Source organism: Lethenteron reissneri, chromosome 17 (genome assembly GCF_015708825.2).
Source record: "Lethenteron reissneri isolate LAM-NWPU_2019-01 chromosome 17, ASM1570882v1, whole genome shotgun sequence".
Taxonomy (NCBI): Eukaryota; Metazoa; Chordata; class Hyperoartia; order Petromyzontiformes; family Petromyzontidae; genus Lethenteron; species Lethenteron reissneri.
Window position 1 is genome coordinate 8359606 of NC_083795.1, and position 24293 is coordinate 8383898.

A 24293-nucleotide genomic window follows, 5' to 3' on the forward strand; every position below is an offset into this window, starting at 1 on the left:
GTGTCTTAATGGAACGTAAAAAAAATAAGGTTTGGTTCTTGGCAATGTGTGACACTGCTTACGTGCCGCACAATAGCCTATTAGTGCCATATGACCGCGGTGGTTTGCATGAATACGGTGGTGGCTTCTGTTCCAAGCTGTTCGAAACGGGCATTAGCTTACAGGACACCGAGAGAGGCGAGCACAAGATGCCCAAACGGGCCATCACCACGAGCCTGCTGCCCCTTAACGCGAACGCGGCCTGCAGCGCGACCCGAGCTCTGCTCCTTCTGCCACTGCAGCTGCTCCTGCTGCTGCCGCACCTCGCCGTTGCTTCCCCCGCGGACGAGCACTTTGACTACTACCTGCAGGAGATCCGCAACAGGGAGCATTACTACGCGCCCGTGCGGGAGACAAGTGACAACTCCCTGCGAGGACGCGCGGCCTCCCGGGGCGCAATCAGCTCCGGCCAGGAGGATCTCATTACCGCGGCTGCCACATCCACGGGGATCCGAGACGGCGCCTCGCGTTGGCCCGCAGAGGCGCGGCAAAGCGCCGTGATCGGTGGTGCCAACGTGGCCAGAGAGCGGCACGATCTGTACACAATTAAAGCGGCGCGTCCTGCGGCAGAAAGTCCGGCCAGGCGGCGCGCGGGCGCCCTGGGAGTGGAGGTTGTGAAAGCCATCAAGAAGGGTAGGTGGAGGAGCGTGGCGTGCGGTGCGGATAAGCCATTTCAGTTGTTGTGCTCGTTTTGTTTAGATATTCGCAGCATCATCATCGTAAACAGCATTAGCTGCCGTGATCAATGGCTGGCTGCTACGTAGCACGATTTGGCTACGTACGGTGCGAAAGATAGTTTAACATACATGCATCAATCTCCTGCTGAGTGGATCTCTTCCCCAAGCCATTGCCACCACTTGCACGTCCCGCGATGCAACAATTCACCGTGCGTCTTTGGCAAAGTGTTACCACATCATAATGTGGCCGTGTGTGCTCAGGGGTTAGACGCTGCAGTTGAGAGCGTTTATAGAAAGTTAGCATTGTTTTAAAGTGCAAATGACAATTGTTTGTTCGTAGGGAAAGATGCGGCTAAAAGGCAAACGACTTCGAAACCTGCACCACCCACCTGTAAGTGATGCAAAACACACACACACGTGCAGCCCACACTCTCCATTGTATTTATAGTGAGAAGATATGACCCATTATATTCGTGCTCGTACTTACTTATTTATGAAAGCCGTGGTACGCCTTCACCAAAATCACTTAACATGACAATGAATCACAAGATTGTAATGGCTTGTACCGTCTTCAAAAATAGCCTGCCCGCCTTGTACGTGTCTCTATGCAAGCGTGACACGATATTTAATCTCTATTAAACATTATTTTTTTAATATATATATATACCCCTGCAAAAAAAAAACATTTTAACACCGAGTTATTTTTGTCCTGCTGCTTATCGTCAAATAAAGTACGTAGCGGGAAGAAAACATTATATTATAACTCCTACACTATATATATAATGTGTGTATATCTCCCATTGATCTCTCTCTCTCTTCTCTTCCGACTGAAGCGTGCCCGCCGCTCGGGATGGAGTCCATGCGGATTGATGATTTCCAGATCCACGCGTCAACCATCAGTCGTTACGGCCTGGGGGCTCACAGAGGCAGGCTCAATATCCAGGTGCGCCCTCTCGCACCACCGGCACTGGGCGCACACGTGCTCACGGTGGGGGGAGGGTGATGTGGCCACGATTTCAATGGGTGGGAATATTGCTGGTAGGAACCTCCTGGTTCCACCAGCCCACAGGGGATTATTGTGTCCGTCCGTCGTGCATCCAAAAATGGGAGGGGTGGGGCTGGGTGGAGAGGGTGGGGAGGGGCCGGGTGGGGAGGGAGGGGCTGGGTGGGGAGGGGAGGGTGGGGAGAGGATGGGTGGTGAGGGTGGGGCTGGTGGGGAGGGGCTGGATGGGGAGGGTGGGGAGGGGTTGGGTGGTAGAGGGTGGGGCTGGGTGGGGGGTGGGAGCGGTGGGAGGGGTGGGGCTGGGTGGGGAGGGGCTGGTCACCTCGTGGTGCCCTTATAAAACTCAACGTTTAACCTACTCACGCCGGCTTGTGCCCGCCCTCACAGTCGGGCATATTTGCGGAATACACCACGCCGCCGTTGACCCAATGTTCCTACCAGCTCCCTCCGCAGGAGGAATGTGTTCATCGCGAGCGAGTCCATGACTCCTCCGTGAGGATTGCCTCAAAGTATCATGCCCTAGCACTCTGGACTAGGTCGCGATTAACTAGTTGGATTTATACGTATGGCGTCTGAATATAACCGCGTTTAAATCTGGATTTGGACATTGACAGGGAGTCGACAGCACGGGTGGTTGGGGAAGGGAGTCCAGATTATGAGGCAGTGGAAGAGCGTGTGTATTGATATTGAGAATATATGCATGTGTTAGTGTTTAAATGTTATTCACGTGACGCAATGTATCAGTTGCGTAAGTCAACTTGCAGTGATCGTTTTTAAATATTAACATTGTACTTTTATTCCTATAAATGACACTTCAATGTAACGTATGGTGATGTTTTATGCAATGAGTGGCAAAATTGCACGGTTGAGGAATAAGGACTTGAATTTGATTGTAAGCTATCCATCTCACGTTATGGCGATGTGCCGTGCATGATGATGCACATAATAATCACGCTTCATGACGATGACGAAGAGAAATACAGCATCATTGGTGATTTTCTTGGGTCACGTCAGAAATGATATTGCTCATCAAAATGATTTAAATATTTGTATGCACCGTTAAGAATGACAACGGGGAGGGTGGGTGCAGTTAGCGCACTGCACTACGAACCCCGGCCCGCCTTGAGGAGTTCAATTCTTTGTCACGGCTAACATCAGTGGCGACTGACCGGCCCTGACAATACTCAACAAAGTCCTTGCCCCTCCCCACCAACAACCCACACTGATCGGTGTGGAGAACGTATGGGGAAGTATGATCAATAGCGACACCGCTGCGATGTGACAAGGAACTGTAAATTGTTGGTATGATCATTATTGTACTAATGACAAATAGATCATCATCATCATCATGCACATGACCATCATGATCATCCTCGTCGCTGGCGTCATCATGAACATCACCACCACAACCACCATCATCATGCATATCACATCATTATCATGCACACCATCATTTTAATCTTCGTCGCTAGCATCATCATCCACATCATCACCACCACCACGATGCGTATGACATCTTCATCATGCTCATCGTCGCCACCACCCCCAACATCATCAACATCCTCGTCGCTGAAACCATAATCACGCACATCACCATCATCCTCATCGCTGACATCATTATGCACATCGACACGAATAATCATCCTGGTCACGGGCATCATCATCATCATGATCCTCATCGCTGACATCATCATGCACATCGACACGAATGATCATCCTGGTCACGGGCATCATCATCATCATGCACATTATCATCATCATGATCCTCATCGCTGACATCATCATGCACATCGCCACGAATGATCATCCTGGTCACGGGCATCATCATCATGCACATCATCATCATCATGATCCTCATCGCTGACATCATCACGCACATCGCCACGAATGATCATCCTGGTCACGGGCATCATCATCATCATGCACATCATCATCATCATGATCCTCATCGCTGGCGTGCTGCTGCTGCTGATGCGCAGGCTGGCATGCTGGAGGATGATCAGTACGACGGGGCTTGGTGCGCGGGTCGCCACGACGCGCAGCAGTGGATGGAGGTGGACGCGCGTCGCATCACCAACTTCACTGGCATCATTACGCAGGGACGCAACTCCCAGCAGACGTGAGGACAGCACTGCCCGAGACACAGTACAGACAGTACACGCGAGACACAGTACAGGCAGTACACGCGAGACACAGTACAGGCAGTACACGCGAGACACAGTACAGACAGTACACGCGAGACAGAGTACAGGCAGTACACGCGAGACACAGTACAGGCAGTACACGCGAGACACAGTACAGACAGTACACGCGAGACACAGTACAGACAGTACACGCGAGACACAGTACAAACAGTACACGCGAGACACAGTACAGACAGTACACGCGAGACACAGTACAGACAGTACACACGAGACACAGTACAGGCAGTACACGCGAGACACAGTACAGACAGTACACGCGAGACACAGTACAGACAGTACACGCGAGACACAGTACAAACAGTACACGCGAGACACAGTACAGACAGTACACGCGAGACACAGTACAGACAGTACATGCGAGACACGGTCCATGCAGTACACGCCAACCAAACGAATCAATGTGTGAATTGAATCGTTACCCCTAAGCGTGCCAGGTCATCGAATATAATTACTGGTCATACGCCCATCATGCTCATTTTACACGCATTTTATACACACTTCAACGTTTTATTGATTCTTTCGGTAAAGTCACGTAGAATGGAAATAATAAAATAATAAAAATAAAACATAATAAAATAATTCTCACGACGTTTCGGCCACAACGCAAGCAGCCGTCCTCAGGTGTAGAACATGTCTGTCGAGAAGACATTCTACGTGACTTTACCGAAAGAACCAAGAAGATGAATCCCTGCAGTCACGAAAGCTTTAAATCGAAATTTAGACTTCAACGTTGTCTATACCTTAATGGTAACCTTGTAAATTCCATACATGAAGTGCATACTGCTCACGGCGCATTAAACACCCACGATCCGGCCAGCATCAGTGGCGAGTGACACCTGAACCTGTCCTGTCTCGTGTCTGCCACCCCCTTTTCACCAACCCAGATAGACGTGCGTGAAAAAGTATGGCAAAAAAAACCAGCCATAATATACATGACTTGACAGACACATGGGTGGGTGGTTGGGTGGAGAAGCCTTCACCCAGGAGCAGTTTCAAAGAGAGAGAGGGGAGGGGGGGTGCTCCCTGCATTACCATTCGTTATTTAATTGGCTTGTGTGTGTGCTATGCACTTGGCAGTGAAACGTATTTGGAATTTCACGGAATTCACTAAAACCTTCAGGATTAACCACGGGTATTTTTTGTCTCGTTTAATGAGCATATTATACCGGGGGAGAAAAAATAGCTGGTTAATCTTCTTTAGCTCATTTAAATGTATGCCATTAACAAATTACACGTCTATACATTATAACAATGCAATTATTTGTCAATACAATTCGGCAAGAGAGCCTCCCTCTGCCGTGACCGCATTCAGTCGTGAGGATGTTGCCATCTGTCACCACGTGGGACCGTGGCGATTGATACCAAGAAGGACGGGGGTGAGGGCATGACCGGTACAGAGATATCGCTCTGATCCACCGATCTTATCCGTGGCCGTGAATTTGACCCGGGTTCACATCTTCTGCTTTTAAATTGGTTCAACTTGGTTTCAATTTGTTTATATATATCAATCAGATGACCTATTACTTAAAAGTCACTTTATTGCTTTCACTCGCTGATTCACGAAACTATGCACGTGGCAAATCGTGCGTGTTGGCGATGGGGTGTACGTGCATTCGTGAAATCTATTCTCGTGAATTTCAACTAATGTGTATACATTTTCTGTTGTGTGACTTAAATTGTATTGATGTAATGCGATGTGCTTACTCGTGAAGACAATTTTATTGTGACGAGCTCGACATTCAATGAAGGGTTGATTGATTTTGGCTGCAACCCACACTGACCAGAAATGGTGAAGTATGGTCAGAACGACGTTCTACGCCCGACACCGGAGTTGGGAAGACGCTGTAAAGCAAATTAGATTGCTTTAACGCGTAGGCTTTCGCGACCAATATCCTCCACACTACAGGTTTGCTCTCCAACACACCGGTCAGTGCTGTACTCGTAACGAATTGGCATGTTCTATTTACGTGACAAACCTTACTAATTGGCGGGTTTAACGACACATTTATATATTTACGCGATCTAACCCCCACCCAAAAAAACTGTATTATGGGCAAATTAAATTGCTTGCAGCTGTATGCAGTGAAGCGATGTAACCACCACGTGGCGCTGCTGCCCTTGTGGATAACGTGGCCACTGGAGTTCATGAATCCTACCACGCCAATAAAACGGGAGCGCGTCCTAACGACGTTTGTTTTAGTAGCGCGTTAGGTTAATTTCTACGTCGTTAAAAATTGTAGGAGTCTATGTAAATCAATACCTCCTCAGAGTGCCATCCCACTGCTGTCAATGCTTCGCTTGCATTATTATTTTTTTTAAATCACCGTTACTGTTAACATAAATCGTATTTTCACTTTGCGTATAGTGGCACTTTGAACAGTGGTTATTGTATTAATCCCGTGGATATTTAAGGCCAGTTGACGATGCATATTTACAATGTGCTGTTTACATTCACATATGCACATTTCTTAAGGATTGTCACGTGGTGTGCATCGCATGCTTAACTGTATACACTATATATAATGTATGCGCTATGAAGAGGTCATATGACTGAAACGTCGCCTAATATAATTATTCCTTTTAAGGCCGTGTTGTTGACGAATGCATTTTGACACATGTATTCTACAGTGGCTTATATAGCGTATGGAGGCTACAGCTGACAACCCGCACTGACCATCGTGGTGGTGAAGTATGGTCAAACAACCCTCGTTAGGGGACAGGATGAAGGGCTGTGCATTGCTATTTTAGTAATCATCAATCGTTGTTGTGCAGTGTATGTATGTTATGCCAATTCTTCCCCCCCAATTATAATCAGGCACGCTTGGATCACGTCCTATAAAGTGATGTTCAGCAATGACAGTCACTCGTGGATCACATACCAGAACGGCACAGACGAAAGGGTAAGGGTATTGAACCTTTTTGACACCCACCGCATTAATGCAAAAAAGTGGCAGTCATTTAGACTTCGCTTTTGACACATTTCCAAACGGAACTATCATTGTATTGTCTCCGAATACACGGATTCACGCACGCTCCAACACTTGCTGCTGTTACATCAGAGAAGGTGGCGTGCTTGGAATTGCAGACGGAATGAGGCACGTGTACATCAGACAGCAGACACAAGTTAGAGACATCAATATTGAGTGTAAATCAGGGTGAGTGTTCCTGGGCAGGACACGTCGCTCCAAGCGTTGTTGGACAGTCGTTGAGGCGAACTGCGGAGTGGCAGACAAAGGAATAAACTTGCCCGAGAGGACATCGTGCAAAGAGATGGAGCGATAGAATCCACGCGTAGCGCATACGCAAGATAGATTGTTGCATCGTTAGACTGTGAAGAATGACAGTGGCTTGGAGATGCCTTCATCGAGCAATGGATACATGATGGCTGCTGATGATGATGATGATTATTATATCAGAAATAATATCAGGCACTGCATATGGTTCAACTGCTCTTGAATCCATGTTGGCAGGTATGAGATGCCTGGCATTGATATGCAAATGCGTTCAGTGAATAGAATAATTATACATTCAAATCATGCATGCATCACGGTTATTCCTGCACAACATCAACTGCCACATCACCTGCAATATCAACATGAATTTTAAAAAGATCCCTTTTCGTTCAATCGCCAGCAATCAGCATATCCATTTCACAACTTCACTCAAAAGTACATAACACGAATTTTAAACAACATATCCACTCTCCCATGTGCCTGAGTGCAATACTGTCCGTGCATTTGCTTCAGTAGCCAGTATTTATGTTTTTTTTATCTCTTAAAAAACAAACTTCAGCGCTGGCTCTTTATGTGTGCTCCATCATTATGCCGTATTTGCTTAGACTGGCTGAGACAAAATGACACAGTGTATGAAAATTTACATTCTCAAGAGGTTATATCTGCAAAATGGCAAATGCAAATCAGGCGCGTGTGCATGTTTTTTGTGGCAAATAGAAAAATAAAAAAAATCGCCATGCCTGCCACGACGCCGTGCTGTAAATTCCACTGCATAAATATTTCCATAACTTTTTCGTGAAACTCAAAAAAATACAGTTCAGTCGCTGGACAGTGCCAATCGCAGACCTTGAAGACCGACACGTCACATCTGTTCTAAAATAGTGTGCTGCCGCAATGAGAGCTCTGATTTATAAGGTCACACGCTGTTTCATAAATAACACCGCTAAAAATGTTTTTTTTCTACTTGTATTATTTCCTATCCATGCAATCTCTCTGCATATGTATGCCCAAACACAGAAATATTCCACAGAAGAAATACAGTCCACAGATGTTATATAAGCTGAACTAACGTATTTTTTCTCTCCAGATTGTGATAGAAAATGAGAGCATGACTTGATCTTCTTGGTTCTTTCGGTAAAGTCACGTAGAAGGGAAGTAATAAAATAATAAAAATAAAACATAATAAAATAATTCTCACGACGTTTCGGCCACAGCGCAAGCAGCCGTCCTCAGGTGAAGACCAGGTATGTCGGGGAGACAGCGTCTGAATGCTTCATTTATTCATGACAGCGTCTGAATGCTTCATTCATGAATGAATGAAGCTGTCTCCCCGACAAACCTGGTCTTCACCTGAGGACGGCTGCTTGCGTTGTGGCCGAAACGTCGTGAGAATTATTTTATTATGTTTTATTTTTATTATTTTATTACTTCCCTTCTACGTGACGACTTTACCGAAAAAACCAAGAAGATGAATCCCTGCAGTCACGAAAGCTTTAAATCGAAGCATGACTTGAGTCAAGGTCATGCATTATCGAGGGCAGTGGTTGTCAGAGTGTGGGACCTGTGACCACCAGGTGGTCCACGGGACTGTGATGCAAATGAAGGTTGATCCGGACAATGCTGACAACCTTTATTATACCTTTTGTTTCGGACATTAATTAATATTTTACCTACGATGATATATAATTCAACAAAATAAGTCAGATAAACTACCCTGAGCCTAACATCTAGAGGCCACCCCTGAAAAAAATAACCTTTTCGCTGCGTTTACGACAAAACCTTTTCTATGTTCCGGTAACATTAATAATTTTGTATAGCTGGTATTTAGAGATAGGCGAATGCCTTTTGTCACCAGGGTTGGGGCGGGGGGGGGGGGGTCCGTGGAAATGTTTGCATCGGCTGAGTGGTCCACGGGCAAACAAGTTTGAGAAACGCTGGCCGAGAGGGAACAATTGTGCCTCTCCTTCGTCTGCTCCGAGAGTGAAATGAAATAGAGATCTATTTTATGAGCAAAAAAATTGCTAAGGTCTACATAATAAAGGTTTTTTGGTTTAATTGCGTAAGTATAAATGCGTCGAAACCCTCCACCATCCGACACAGCCAATTAGTAAGGGATTTGTCACGTAAACAAGACGCAAAATAGTTACTACTTTAGCCCACCGGTGTGTTGGAGAGTAAATCCACAACATTAATAATTTGAGTACGACGTTTCGCTGGTAATTACACCCAGCAAAAAAACCTTTATTATGAATAATATTGGTCGCGAAAGCCTACGTGTTAAACTTGCTAAGGTCTGTACGAGGTCTGAGCATGTTAATGTTTTTGTGCTTTTTTTTTAGCTCTTTGAAGCCAACCATGACCAGGAGACGCCAGTGGTGAATGAGCTGGAGATAGCTGTGGTGGCCAGGTACATCCGCATCAATCCCATTACATGGCACGGAGACATCTGTATGAGGCTGGAGGTATTAGGCTGCCCCATGAAAGGTGATGTTTGCACACATTTCACTTTTGAAAAAAAATCTCTCCTTTTTCTATATTCATTATGGGAGTGTAGTACCGATTGAACCACGTATATATTTACATGTTCAGCTCTTTTATCAATTCACTGATGGGTAATCACCTCCCCACACTGTTTGGGACCATGGGAGTTATTTGACCGTTCTTCAATACGCTGGGCAGTGCAGATTGTGGGGAACATACACATTGGAACATTGGAGAACAGTAGTACGTTGCCACAAGCGATGTTAATGCAATCCCCAACTTGGCTGCCAAAATGTAGTCCCCACAGCCGATAACAACCTTTTTGTGCATAGTGGTTACCCATCCAAGTACTATCCAGGCTAAGACCTGAATAGTACGCATTGCAGGCAATCGGGTCGTACACCACAGTACATTTATATAACAAAAAAACATTGTATTGCATATTTTAAACAATTGAGACATAAATTATTGCAAATTCTTCGTGACATGTAAAGTCTCAAAATCGCTAAAAGGAAACATGGAATAATGTGGAAAAGGTGTCTGGGGGATTTGTAGTATTACAAATTATAATGTGTGCCATTCGTTGCTATGAAAATACCTGCAGCGCGCCCAGACATATTTCAAAATGGAAAAAACTTAAATCCAAGAAAAAAACTGGAAATAACGATTCCCTTGAAATGCCTTAAAATTCTCCATGAAAGTGAATGCTTTATATTATATTGCCAGATGCAAATACTTTTTTTTTACAAATGTTGTGAGTTTATGACTTTGGCATACTGACTTGAATGGAGGAGTTATGCTAAATGGGTTGAATACCCCCTTTCAGACCAATTTTCAGTGGGGATTATAACATGTTTATTGGATAGGCTTCAACAAGAACATTAGCTCGAAGAAATAATGTTTTTGGCTGAACCATATTAAATTAATTTGTGCATTAGGCAAAGTATACACTCTATAAATGTAATGTGTTCTGACATGTGTGCAACAGATCCCAACAATTATTACCACCGAAGAAATGAAGTCACCACCACAGATAACCTTGACTTCAGACACCACAACTATAAAGATATGAGGCTTGTGAGTTGCTTGCCAAAGAGTAATTAAAATTACGAATTGTTTCAGTAATTCAATCACATAGAAAATTGTAAAACAAATGCTGATAATGCGTGCGTGATCCATTAAACATCGTTTGTCACGAACGATCTTTAATTTGCCACATTAATTACTCGATAGAATATTAGATTAATAAATAAAAGACGTTTCTCATTAAATCACTGTATTTAATAATAATAATAAAAAACCACGGGCGCGATAACTTTGAAAAATAAAACACCGCTAATGCACCCGTCTAATAAATTGCGCCCTTGTCTTGCATTAGTTGATGAAGATCGTCAACGAGAAATGCCCCAACGTCACCAGAATTTACAACATCGGAAAGAGCTACGAGGGACTCAAGCTGTACGCCATGGAGATATCGGACAACCCGGGCACACACGAGCTCGGTACGAGTTCACGCCACGCGAAACGTGCAACGCCGCCGGTAGTGCATCACAAAAGGGCCGGTAGTGCATCACAAAAGGGCCGGTAGTGCATCACAAAAGGGCCGGTAGTGCATCACAAAAGGGCCGGTGGTGGCCGCATTCCTTGAGAGGCCATTTCACCGCGTGAACGTGAATATTATACTCCTAGGTTTTTTCGTTAAAGTCACGTAGGTAAAACATCAAAATTAATAAAAATAAAATAAAGATTACGACGTTTCGGAGGCAACACAAGTCGTTATCTTTATTTTATTTTATCTTTATTAATTTTGATGTTTTACCTACGTGACTTTACCGAAAAAACCTAGGAGTATGAATCCTTGCAGTCACGAAAGCTTCAAATCTAGAATTAAGTGAATATTATAATCAGTGCGGTGGAGCTGTTGGTGAGGTGTGCGTGCCGACGGAGCTTCTGCGTAAGTGGCTGAGCGCTGAGCTCAATGCGCCCCGCCCGGCTTGCACTGTAACCATTAGGCCGAATAATTTATGCTTCTCGAGCTGAAGAAAAGTGACAGCCAAGCCCCACCAAGCATGAAGTCGATATTCATTTGTTGTGCTCAAGGAGATAGGACGGTTGCGTGCAGTGACATTCTTTTTTTTTGGCGAAGCCCTTTGGATGATGGCTTTTGAGGGGCACTTGCAAAGCTTAAGAAAATATTTTAGGACACTGCCCGTTATAAAATTGCAGCGCCAATGCCGTGACTCTGCTCACAATTTTCCCATTTTCAATGGTCGGTGGGATACACAGGTTAATTGCTTAATTGGACAGTGATGGTGATATATCATGCACTGTAGCTTGGGCTCCCACAAAGAAAGCCTGTTCGTTTGGACGGCTGCCCCAACCGCTAAATGAGGCACGTACGAAACAGCCAGCGCTGGCGGAGCCACCGCCATCGTATTCCAATCAATCAGTTCCTTTATTGAATTCAATTAAGCACGCCACCTGCACAACCTGCACTAAACTAGGAGGAAGCGCATCTGCGAACGGGCGTCGCGAGCCCTCCGCCACTCGTTTATCGCCCTCCGTGGAAATCCGCAGGCGAGCCGGAGTTCCGCTACGTGGCGGGTCTACACGGCAACGAGGCCCTCGGGAGGGAGCTCACCCTCTTCCTTATGGAGTTCCTCTGCCACGAGTACAACAGGGGCAATCCACGCATCAGGAGGCTCGTGGAAGAGACCCGGATTCACCTCCTGCCGTCGGTTAACCCCGATGGCTATGAGAAGGCGTACGAAGCGGTGCGTACGAAATGGCAGTCGCGATGAGAGGTGTACTCGATGTGGCATTCCAGGTCGCCAAACCCGGGCAGACCTGGCTGAAATTAAGCACACTGCGTACTCCTCCAAACGCGTGTATTTAAAACGTCGACAGAAGTCGTCATCGGTGGCTTGGCTATCGAGTGTACAGGCGGTGACAGGACCGAGAAGCCCAGGTGCTGGGCAACGAAGAGGAGAGAACATTTGGCGAGTGGGGATTTTATTTCCTGCGCCAGAGGGCTCATGCCGAGCCCGCTATGTGACTGGTCAGCATTGTATTTTATTGCATGTTATGCTTCCCCCCCCCCCACGCCCAACTATACTCCAATTGTGCTGTCATTTCATTATTTGTTATTTTAACTCTTGCAGAGGGTAGTGCATCACCCTGTGTTAGAGTAAAGAATTGCCATACTCTTAGGTTTTTTCGGTAAAGTCACGTAGGTAAAATAAATAAATAATGAAAGATACATCATAAAAATAATAGAAGAAATAATAGAAATAAAAAGCTTCAAATCTAGAATTAAATAATTGCCCCCAAAAGATGTGACAGAAATAGGTCTGAAATATTTTCAATCGGCCTCCTTATCTGCACTAGTGTCCATACATTGTAGTGTCACGCGCAAAGACTGTTGCTGACATAGGCCAAATGAATTGGAGAGAGAAAAAAAAAATTTAGTATGATTTTATTCGTGTCATTGGTGAACCGGGATGAGACGATCAACTCGCTTCACCTGCGAACCTTATCTAACCATGAGAGGCTGCCTCCATTCGAACACAGGATCGCCCCACTTGTCTGATCCCCTGATCCTCCCAGCCATCTCCAAGAAATGTATGTAAAAAAGAACACCCCCTTCAAATCAAAGATTGAACATCCGGCAGCGCAAACGTTTTTAGTGAGGTTTTCAAATGTGGCTGAAGCCATTGTTTTATTTTCTGAACTCATTGAATACAACAGCTACAATCATTGAACTGGTCCAATTTAGTTAAAACTAGATAAAAGGAAGTGGGGTTTTTTTCCATTATAACGTGTGTCCCTGTGTAAACTTGTCAGCCTATTTATATATACACATACATTTCACAACAATGTGCTGCATTATAGATTATACTTAATAATTTACAATCCATTATCGGTTCATAGCGGGGTGAAGGGGTTCCTACTATGCCGTGCCAGTCGTTGGGGGCGGTTCACCGAAAACGATCAATCTGGTCAGTGCGAGTTGGTAGCGTACCGGCTCGAGACCGATTCTAATATCCCTCGCCACTGATGCGAGCCGTGCCCAGGAATCGAACTCGGTAGTGTCGCAGTGTGCGAACAGCTGAACTATCGCTCTCCCCCGATTCTGGATAATTTTTCTATTTCTGATGATATGCTGTAAGTACTAATGGTAAAGCAATAGAAATACAAAGAGCACTGACCAGCAGAGTGAAGTATGGTCAAACAACCTCCAACAATGCTAAAAAACCCCCAGCAATTTGGATTGATTCCCAGCCACGGCTATCATTAGCGATGAGTGACATCCGCACTGGTCCTGGACCCCTTGTCAGTGCAGTGAAGTGTTGGTCCAGCATCCCCCATGACTTACATAGCTTTGGAGGTAGCCTTCATCTCACCGTGATTTGACAAAGGGCTGTAAATTGTATTAAATTTGAAATCAATAAATCCATGAGTAAAAAAAAAAGTCAAATATTTAATTCTGTAAGAAATTCACCTTTCCCACCTTTAATCAATTGCCTAGGCGGGCTGGTGCGCACTTACGATCAGTGTGTGACACGTGGTGCGTGATATACGGCGCGTGGCATCGCGCTCCGTTGAGCAACGATGGGATGTGTAGCGGTGCGTGACGCCAGCGTGCGATGTGCGCCGTCGCCCCCAACCAGGGCTCCGAGCTCTCCGGCTGGACCTTCGGCCGTTGGACTCGCAATGGGATCGATCTCAACCACAACTTTCCGGATCTGAACTCGGTGCTCTGGGACGCAGAGAAGCGAGGGCACGTGGCGCGCAGGGTGACGAATCATCACCTTCCTCTGCCGGACTGGTTCCATCGCCGCAACGCCACGGTGGGATATCAACGTGCAGATAAAGAACGCAAAACAACCATGGCACTGCATTTTGCAGCCGTGCACGAGCACTACAAAATAAACATTGGGTGACGTTTTGGGAAATGGTCCTTCTTTTTTTTAGGAAAGATATGTTATATTTAAATACATTAGGAATAGTTGTGAATTTGCGTGGATTATGTAATTAATCCCGAAATGCATTTATTTTTGGATATGTTTCATTCGCTGTATGAAACGAATTATTCATTTGCATATCTGAAAACAGTGGGGGGTTTTTAGCTCTGGTTTGTGTCTCCAAGTTCTCTCGCAAACCTTTTATCAATTTGACCGTTTTTAAATAGGGCAAGTCCCTAATAGCAACACAACTTTATACTCTGGCTTATTTCATATTGGGTTAGATTTAAGAAGGTTATCGTGCCCTCCCGCCCAGTAGGTACCTATATATCCAGACAGACAGAACTAATGCATGTCTGCTTTGAACCTTTGTTGGAAAATGTTAAAAACTAATTCTATCCATCCTGCCATTATCATCATCAGCCTTGAAAAATCCACTGCTGGACGAAATCCTCTCCAACCCGCCGCCACCTCTTACGATCCAGCGATGTAACAATCCACCTAGCACCTGCACGCGAACCGATTTCATCGCTTGATTTCCTCAGAGAGAACGTCCACCGAGGAGATGGAGCGATGAAATGATGAGTATTAGAGAGTCCTGTATTATCTTGATAAATGCATGAGACAGAACTCGGCTTTCCAGGGGGGTCCACAGCGCACCGATGTCTGCTACTTGCCGTGATGAGCCCGGGCTGGAAGAAGACAATGAGCCCCATTCGACACGATCCAATTAACTAGCGGCAATATCACAGAGACATATTTAGGCGTTTTGGCTCATTGTGTTTTTAATTGTCGATCTCTGTTCACCACACATTTGTCAACTCCTCAAATACTTGTATTTGGAAGCATAATCATCATCATCAATCACCATGAATACATAATCATGAATCATTGTCCAGTCATCAATCACCAACATCAATCATGGTCACCATCAATAATCATCAACTGACAATCGCCATTAGTAAACAATCATCAATCATTGTCCATCATCATCATCATCATCAATCGTTTCATTCGTATATTTCCCTTTTAATTCGCAACGATAAATGTCGAAGCGCTGCTAATTAGCCAGTCCTGTCAATTAAATTATCATGTATTTTACAGATGTAACCATTTACTCAAATTGAGACTTAATTTACTATGTTATTGCACAAGTGAACGACAGTATTTTAATTTAAGCCACTAACGTGCAAAACACGCATACATATTATCCAGACACTCAGCAGGATGAACGATGCATCAAAGTTAAGGTATGCATTTTAAACATACATTACTTCAGCGCCATGTCGTCCTTGCACCTTGGACAGCTAATGAGAAAGCAATTACATCCCATAATATGGATGCAAAATTAAGTGGCCATTAGGATAAACAGATATTAAAGACATTAATATAATCAATTACCGGTGATCCTTGGAGTTGCCTTCCGAAATAGGTGCATGGGGATCCTTGGAGATGCTCTTACATTGTGCGAATTTATTAGCAAAATATAACCGGTGAGTATATATGTTGTGATGTCACCGTGTCTATCTGTTTGCATAAAATTTGCACTCGTGATATATATGACAATATATGCATTTTGTGTAATTAAGCGAACTTAGCAACACAATCTCGGCACATTGCTCAATCTGTATTTATGATGCAAAATTAAAACATTGTATTTTTATCGGTTTAACTTAGTGTGGCAGCTACTGTATGTGCAACTGCAATAAAACAACCACCTCTATAAAAGTACTGGTAGTATAATTGGAAACACTAAAATATAAAGGGTTTTTTCTGATTTCAGTTAATCAGGTGTTTTCTAAAATTACCATGATATTGGGAGAATGAGTTGCTCACCAATCATCGTTATCATCAGCCATGACCTCTCCACTGCTGGATGAAAGCCTCACTAAGCAACGGCCATTTATCTGGTGTCACGTTTACTTTAAATGATGCAGCTCCTTGAGAAACTCGCCAACGCCTTCTTTGGCTGCCACTCCATCATCAGTCTCGAACCGTCGGCCATGATTTCCAAAAGCACTCCAACCAGTTCTCGTCTGCCTCTTGATTTCCGCATTCAATAACTGCCCTGGAGTATGCAGTTGAATAGACTCACAGATCTTCTTGGTTCTTTCGGTAAAGTCACGTAGAATGGAAATAATAAAATAATAAAAGTAAAACATAATAAAATAATTCTCACGACGTTTCGGCCACAACGCAAGCAGCCGTCCTCAGGTGGAGAGCAGGTCTGTCGAGTAGACAGAGTCAATCTACTCCATTCTACGTGACTTTACCGAAAGAACCAAGAAGATGAATCCCTGCAGTCACGAAAGCTTTAAATCGAGACTCACAGATGTCGGGTAAAAGCGAGCGCGTGGCGGAACTCGCTCAAGGAGAGGTGCGACGTCTCGGTCCTGCCGCAGCAGGTGGCTGTGGAAACGCGAGCGGTTGTTTCCTGGATGGAGAAGATCCCGTTTGTCCTCGGCGGGAACCTGCACGGCGGCGAGCTGGTCGTCACGTACCCCTTCGACGCAGCGCGTTCGCCGTGGCGCGCGCGCGAGCCCAGCGCCACTCCCGACGAGCAGATCTTCCGCTGGCTCGCCTTCCTCTACGCGTCCACGCACCGCACTATGACCGACGCCAACCGCCGCGTCTGCCACGGCCAGGACTTCACCAAGGACGAGGGCGTTGTCAATGGGGCCAATTGGCACGCCGTCACCGGCAGTGAGTCGCTCACGACGTTAATGTCACCCACCAAAGGGCGGCAACTCGGTCGGGCTGCCGTGTCTCATAGTTTTTAACCCAAGGACCGATTTTTCACAACGTGCTGCTACTGACTGCCGTGGGCTTAATTTCTTCCACTGGATATTTTATGGGCCCGTTGATAGAATCGAGTGTGTGGCCCGTGACTAGTAGCCACAGCCGTAGCGAGAGGCATACTGAATGGGGTGTGCCGGGGATGGAATTAATTTTACGGTTTGCCAACCCGGACGCGCCCAGCTGAAATGATGCCCTTGTAGAAAAAGTGGTCGTAGAAAATGGTGTCAATGTGATGTATTTTTTATTCTCACGAGTCTGAAATGTTGTATCGTGTTTTTAACAGGTATGGGCGACTTTAGTTACTTGCACACCAACTGTTTTGAGGTCACGATGGAGCTGAGTTGTGACAAGTTCCCCCACGAGACGGAACTGCCCCAGGAATGGGAGAACAACCGCGAGGCCCTTCTTGTATTCTTAGAGCAGGTACAAGCTTTGTTCGTGCCTCCCACACAGTCAATTCTTGACATTTGCATTCCGCCCATGAACACGTTTAACCGTCGACGCACGCCATCCAGACCGTGACATAAAATCAGTGGTGCAAAATGTGCGCTGAGTGACAGAAGCTGATCCTCCTCCCCCCCCCCCCCCCTGTGCATTGTCCATTATGCCCTGAACGTGCCAACAAGGCCGCAGAGTAGCTCACACTCTGTCTGCCAAACTAAAGGCATGAAGAAAACTGCCAATTGCGTCAATGGACAAAGCCACCCCCTAATTTCACAATTTATAGACGTTTGCCAATCCACTGCCGGATGTAAGGCCTCTCTACGCCGTGCTGACAGCCAGCGGGGAGCTGTTTGACCATACCACACTAGACTACAATATACCACACTGGTCAGTGCATGTTGGCTAAGAGGGAGGTGGGTGAGACCCAGGACCGATTCATATATACCTCACCACTGTATGTTAGCCTTGGCCGGGAATCGAACTCAGGGTGCCAAGTGCATTGTTCGGTGCACGAACCACTGCACCACTTAACAATACAACACGACGTCGCATATCGAACTCGTTGGGGACTGAGGTGTAGGCAAGGTGGGAACGTATATTTAAATTGTCAGTTACTCCATTCACAAACACTGCAGTGGTCCATTGGTCAAGGCAAATGTGCGATGGTCGGATATACTACATATTCTTAGGGTTTTTTTTTTTCGGTAAAGTCACGTAGGTATTTTATTTTTATTTTACTTTTATTAAAAAAATTTTACTTACGTGACTTTACCGAAAAAACCTAAGAATATGAATCCTTACAGTCACGAAAGCTTCAAATCTAGAACGGATATGCTATGTTGTATTATATGTTGTAACAAAAAGCAGCACATGCAATGCGTTTTGCCCCTCTCTGGTGCTGTCTTGCTTAGACAATGCCCAATGCCCCGTCGATGCACAGCGAACCCGAGCTCCGATTTCGGTCTTGCTCGTGAAGCTGTTTGTTTTTCTCTGCACGCAAGGTCCACCGGGGAATCAAGGGGATCGTCACAGATGCCGATGGTGAAGGAATCCCCAATGCCATCATCTCGGTGGACGAAATCAACCATGATGTGACAACAGGTAGTGAGGGCACGACATTAATATCTTATTCACTCCATTGAGATATCACACATTCGCTTTGAGCAAGTCATTAAATATTGCATCTGTATTCTCATGGGATGCATGTCAATAGTGTGCGAGCAGCTTTTCATATATATATCTTCCTGTGCACCACAACGGTTAAAGCTCCAGAGATAACATTTATGGGCATGACAATGAAAGAGCCCAGATTTTTTTGTTTTATTAATTCAACGTAATATTTTTTAATAGTCGTAATTCTTTTTTCTCTCCCTCTCTCCTAAAACCGCCAAAACCGAATCTTTCAACTGAAACTCGAAGCGAGCGGAGGGGATTACTGGCGGCTACTGAACCCAGGGGAGTACCGCGTGACGGCGCGTAAAGAGGGTTTCGTGCCAGCCGCACAGAACTGCCAAGTGGGGTACGACATGGGCGCCACTCGCTGCAACTTCACGCTGCACAAGACCAACCGGCAGCGCATTCGCGACCTGGCCGAGCTCTTCGGGAAATCGTCGCCACGCGGCCCCAACAGAAGGTTCAGCTCGCAAGTAAAACGGACGTCGCGAACGTAAACACGGTTGGCATTACGTCAAACAAAAACGACAATACAGTTGCTCGCTTCCCCGCTGTGGCCGGCTAGGGTGGGGGGGCCCCTCCTTTGAACAAGTTTGGCTGCTCCGGGTATACAAGGTGAAGCAAGCCAAGTTGTAGCTCGGAGGTAGGAAGGATCGGGACAGCGTCTGTACGGAGAGATTTGCTTGCTTCTTGCTGTGTCTGTTAGTTGCCGGCGTTCTATGAATGAAAATCCTTCAAATTAAGATTAAAATCCTCCTCTTTATCCTTGTTTTAAAATCCTGGTATTTAAATGTGTGCATATATAATGCATATACTACCAAATAGCATACTATATGTATACCCTGGGTGATATATTTATAGATGCCCTGCTTTACTAACAGGGAGACATCATACAAAAAACATTTAAAATTTAAAGCATCTTCTTGTCTCCCACCAATCCCAATCCACTTATTAAGTAATTTAACTCTTGCCTGGCATACATTGTCCAACACAGCCGATGTGATATGCTCACAGCATCCAATGATGTGTAAGCTGAGGTCAATTTATATCTCAGTGGGGTATCTATAATTGGATAATTGGATCACCCTCTGTGTGTGTGTATATATACAAACAAGCAAGACAAATATGCTCCGTATAGCCTTAACAGACTTTTAGGGCAAGTGCTGTTAGCGAGCAGCAATGAAGGCTGGTACGGCACACGAAGGGATGAGAGGCCAGCACCATGCACACACGCACACACATTGGGTAGAACAGAACAGGAGTTTGTCAGAATAAAACACACAACAACACAACAACAACCAAGATATCGGTATAATGCCGCCTATTATAAATAATTCAAATAAATGCATAGGAGATGATTGATGGTGTTTTTTACATCAATATTTTATCTCAGACATAAATCTCCATTACACCAGCAACGGGATTTCTATCGTTTCACTTGCACATAGATCTGGAACAAGGAAACACCTGAGCTCAGCACACACAGCAGCAGCAGCAGCAGGCAACACGAAGATGCAGAGCACGGTTGTTTTTCACTTTATTAACCAGTCCCGGTTGGCATTTGATACTGTATTTTATGAACTAGCCGAGTTAATTGTCCACATTCTACTAAGCGCACAGCAACAGAGGGCTTTTACAAAACACCTTCCATGTTGATGAGCCAATTGTACCCTGATGCCTTGTTTTGAAGAAAAGCAACAATAAAAGGATATATGTTCCGCTGGTGGAACACTTACTCCAACATGTCTCTATCAGGCAGACTGTTATTTCTCGCATTGTGTGTTTTTAGGATGTACGAAACTTATTCTGACTGCTAACAGTTTTTTTTTTTACATAGTGCAAAAGCGAAGTATAAAACTGTTGTGTTTGTGAATACGCCGCAATATATATCCCACTTGTTAAACGTGTATCCTCTCTTCCGCGATTAACGAGGCCTCTTAAAAACGAAATGGGCACTAAGGAGCCAATGAAAAGAAAGCAAAAGTGCACAGCGCGAGATTTTCTCTTTCACATTCGTTAATGCACCACAGCGCTTAACATAATTACTCTCACTTAGTACCGAGTGACATCCTCAAGTATCCATAATAGCGAACAATATGTGTCGTTCAACCCACCATCACCCAACACAGCCAATTAGTAAGGTTTGTCACGTTAACAAAACGTGTCAAATCGTTACTAGTACAGCACACCGGTGTGTTGGAGAGTAAACCCACAACATTTACAAATCGAGTACGACATTTCGCCAGGAATTACAACGAGCATCATCAGGCGACAGCCAGAGTTGTAGAGAAAACCTCCTGTTTCGGTCTTAAATAGAGGGACACATGTGATGTCGACACTTGTAAGCGAAACAGGTGCGAAAGCCATTGGCTATGTCGGGAAGTGGTGGGTTTAACGACACAATATAACCCAAAATCTATCTTATTGATAATATTGGTCGCGAAAACCTACATGTTAAACTGATCCTCCAGTATAATCATCATTGTCATCAACATATCTCTTCTTGGTTCTTTCGGTAAAGTCACGTAGAAGGGAAGCAATAAAATAATAAAAATAAAACATAATAAAATTATTCTCACGACGTTTTGGCCAGCGTCGCCTCGACAGACCTGGTTTTCACCTGAGGACGGCTGGTTGCGTTGTGGCCGAAACGTCGTGAGAATTGTTTTATTATGTTTTATTTTTATTATGTTATTACTTCCCTTCTACGTGACTTTACCGAAAGAACCAAGGAGATGAATCCCTGCAGTCACGAAAGCTTTAAATCGAAATCATCATATCTGTCATAGGCTGTGGGACTGTCCTACGTGGTTTTGAGCAGAGGACAAATCTCAACGTTGGACTGACCAGCGAGCTGTGTTCGTATGACACCCACGACCCACGCAGCTTGAGGCAGATAGATCCTCCTCCAGAAGTGGTTTGACAAAAGGGGCTGTTTATTGTCCACATCATTGACGAGAACAAAGCCGAGAGCCATTCTCTTTTGAGTGCAGCGTGTTCCAAGGCAAATTTTCACGTTCATAAATGGGTTCACCTCGACCTTGGCTTTCCATTCCGTGCATTGGGAGGAGACGCTGCTGCTACAATGAGTCTCATCGTCCTCCAGCCTGCTTAGCACTCTGACAGCAGAACTCAGGGCTCAGATCAGGCATGGAGCCAAACGCCTACTCGGGTATTATTGGCAAGTTATCTTCTACTATATTGCCAAGGAATAAAACAAATGCTAATTACAATTGGCTTCCTACAGCTTTCACCGGAGGTGATTGATATGCTGATGATACAATGGCTGGCTGAGATATTGTGTTCATTAAGCTTTTCAAAAAAAACATAAGTAATACAATGTGTGTTTCTTTTCAATTCGGCAAGAATAAGGAGAGCATACAGGCTTTAGAAATGTTATTAAAAGTCGCTCAGATGCACCGTAAGGTTTTACTTAGAAGCCTCATTCTCATGCATTAAACATAAAATATGTGCATGGAAGTTGCGGGGGATTCTATATTGAAAATAAATAACTACAAATCTGCTCAAACTTTTAATATCCTGTTCTCAAAGCAGGATATTGTCTCCTATGTACACCTTCCAATGCATTATGTTTTGTATCAGGAAGTAAAGAAAGTTTAATTTTTAATGAAATGAAGGAAAACGAATATTTTACTTTTCAGATTTTATCACGCTGCTGCATTCCACAGTGTGCCGGTACTTTATGGAGCGTGTCACGCAAGGTAATGAAACCACAGTAATTAAATTCATTTATCCTCCCTGATTAAAACAAATCACAGTAACCATTTCATCAGCACATTTCCCATGTGTCCTCCGTGCATGTTGGTACACTTCGCAGGCACACAAGCGGGGACATCCTGACCTTTCAGATGATCAACAAAAACAAAACAAGACCACGCACAGCCCAGTGGTGCAATGTGGTTGGCACGAGCCATTGTGCAAATAACATATTGACACGGTAGCGAGATGTTAACTAGCTCACCTGGTGTACAGGAGGTTGTGGGTTCGATCCTGACCCTAACGCCTGTTCGCATGTTCTCCCTGTGGTCGCGTGGATTTTTCTCCGGGTCCACCGGTTGTTCCCTCATTTAGAGACATGCGTTTAGAGTATTTGGCTGCAATACATTTCCACATAAGCCACTTCGTTGAACTAGAATTTTTGACCAGGTCGCTTTTGAAAAAGAGCCACATAGCTCAGTGAGCCTTAAGCTGGTTAAAACACATTCCTCCTGCGGAGGGAGCTGGTAGGAACGTTGGGTTGCTCGGTCAATGGCCAGGGTAAACGGCGGCGTGGTGTATTCCGCAAATATGCCCGACTGAGAGGGCGGGCACAAGCCGGCGTGAGTCGGTTAAACGTTGAGTTTTATAAGGACACCACGGGGTGACCAGCCCCTCCCCACCCAGCCCCACCCCTCCCACCCCCCACCCAGCCCCACCCAGCCCCACCCTCCCCACCCAGCCCCTCCCCACCCAGCCCCTCCCCACCCTCCCATCCCCACCCAGCCCCTCCCTGCACGACGGACACAATAATCCCCTGTGGGCTGGTGTAACCAGGAGGTTCCTACCAGTAGAAATAAAAATGTTTAATTTAAAGGTTTAGTTTAATGAATGAAATGGGGGCTTGCGATCAAATTTCACCTCCCCTCCTCTTCATAGCGCATTGCCTGAGGTGTGGCCCTCTGGTCCATGGTCCCCGGTGCAGTTTCACCCCCTCCACCCTCTGTAGCTACGCCACAGTGTGCAGGGTTCGACACGCAAAGCGATCGAAGAGGCGTTATGGACAGCTGAAGCTGAAGGAACACTGCAGTATTTTTTCTGGTTGGTGATTCGAAAGTTCGGTCACGTGGGACAGGTTTGAAGTGCAGGGGAAGGGAAATATCATTAACAGTTGCGAACGGGATGAAACATTAATAAAATATTCACTGATTATTTTTTATAACACAGGAATGATGATGATTGGTGGAGTGGTGGTGATGCGATGGGTAGTTCGCTGAGCTATGCATCCAGCGACCAGTGTTTAATTCCCATCCACAGCTCACATCAGTAGCGAGTTTTATCTGAACCTGAACCATCCATGAGCCCCCACTCCCCCCACTCCCCCCCCCCACCCCTTGTTGTTCAGCGCGGTGAGAGTTGTCACGTAACCTCCACGACCGATTCGACGTCGGGAGGCCTTCATCCATCAGTGAATTGTAAAAGGGTTGTATATTATCAATGATGTTGGTGATGATGAATCGTTGAATGTGAGCACATGCAATGAAATAGGCAAGGGACGA

General features: G+C 45.3%; 1 protein-coding gene across 2 annotated transcripts; it reads left to right on the forward strand.

The window, feature by feature from the left end:
* The first annotated feature begins 170 nt into the window (after positions 1-170).
* LOC133343426 (inactive carboxypeptidase-like protein X2) lies at positions 171-20980 on the forward strand. Of its 2 annotated transcripts, none has more exons than XM_061553018.1 (14): positions 171-672; positions 1057-1107; positions 1550-1659; positions 3699-3838; positions 6739-6823; positions 9496-9640; positions 10626-10714; positions 11016-11139; positions 12215-12411; positions 14308-14487; positions 17004-17304; positions 17684-17823; positions 18846-18945; positions 19264-20980. In XM_061553018.1, the coding sequence occupies exons 1-14, from the start codon at positions 189-191 to the stop codon at positions 19512-19514; spliced, it is 2397 nt and encodes a 798-aa protein (XP_061409002.1). In that variant the 5' UTR covers positions 171-188; the 3' UTR covers positions 19515-20980. The 2 variants fall into 2 exon arrangements, with proteins under 2 accessions (XP_061409002.1, XP_061409003.1); XM_061553019.1 differs by having other exon boundaries at positions 17007-17304.
* Positions 20981-24293: the final 3313 nt, after the last annotated feature.

What these genes read in the sequence shown, in the direction of transcription:
- LOC133343426 (XM_061553018.1), top strand. Translation starts at nt 189, where the DNA reads ATGCCCAAACGGGCCATCACCACGAGCCTGCTGCCCCTTAACGCGAAC. An exon ending in TCCATCGCCGCAACGCCACG is followed by an intron (nt 14,488 to 17,003) that starts GTGGGATATCAA and finishes GTCCTGCCGCAG; the next exon opens with CAGGTGGCTGTGGAAACGCG. An exon ending in CAACCATGATGTGACAACAG is followed by an intron (nt 18,946 to 19,263) that starts GTAGTGAGGGCA and finishes TGAAACTCGAAG; the next exon opens with CGAGCGGAGGGGATTACTGG.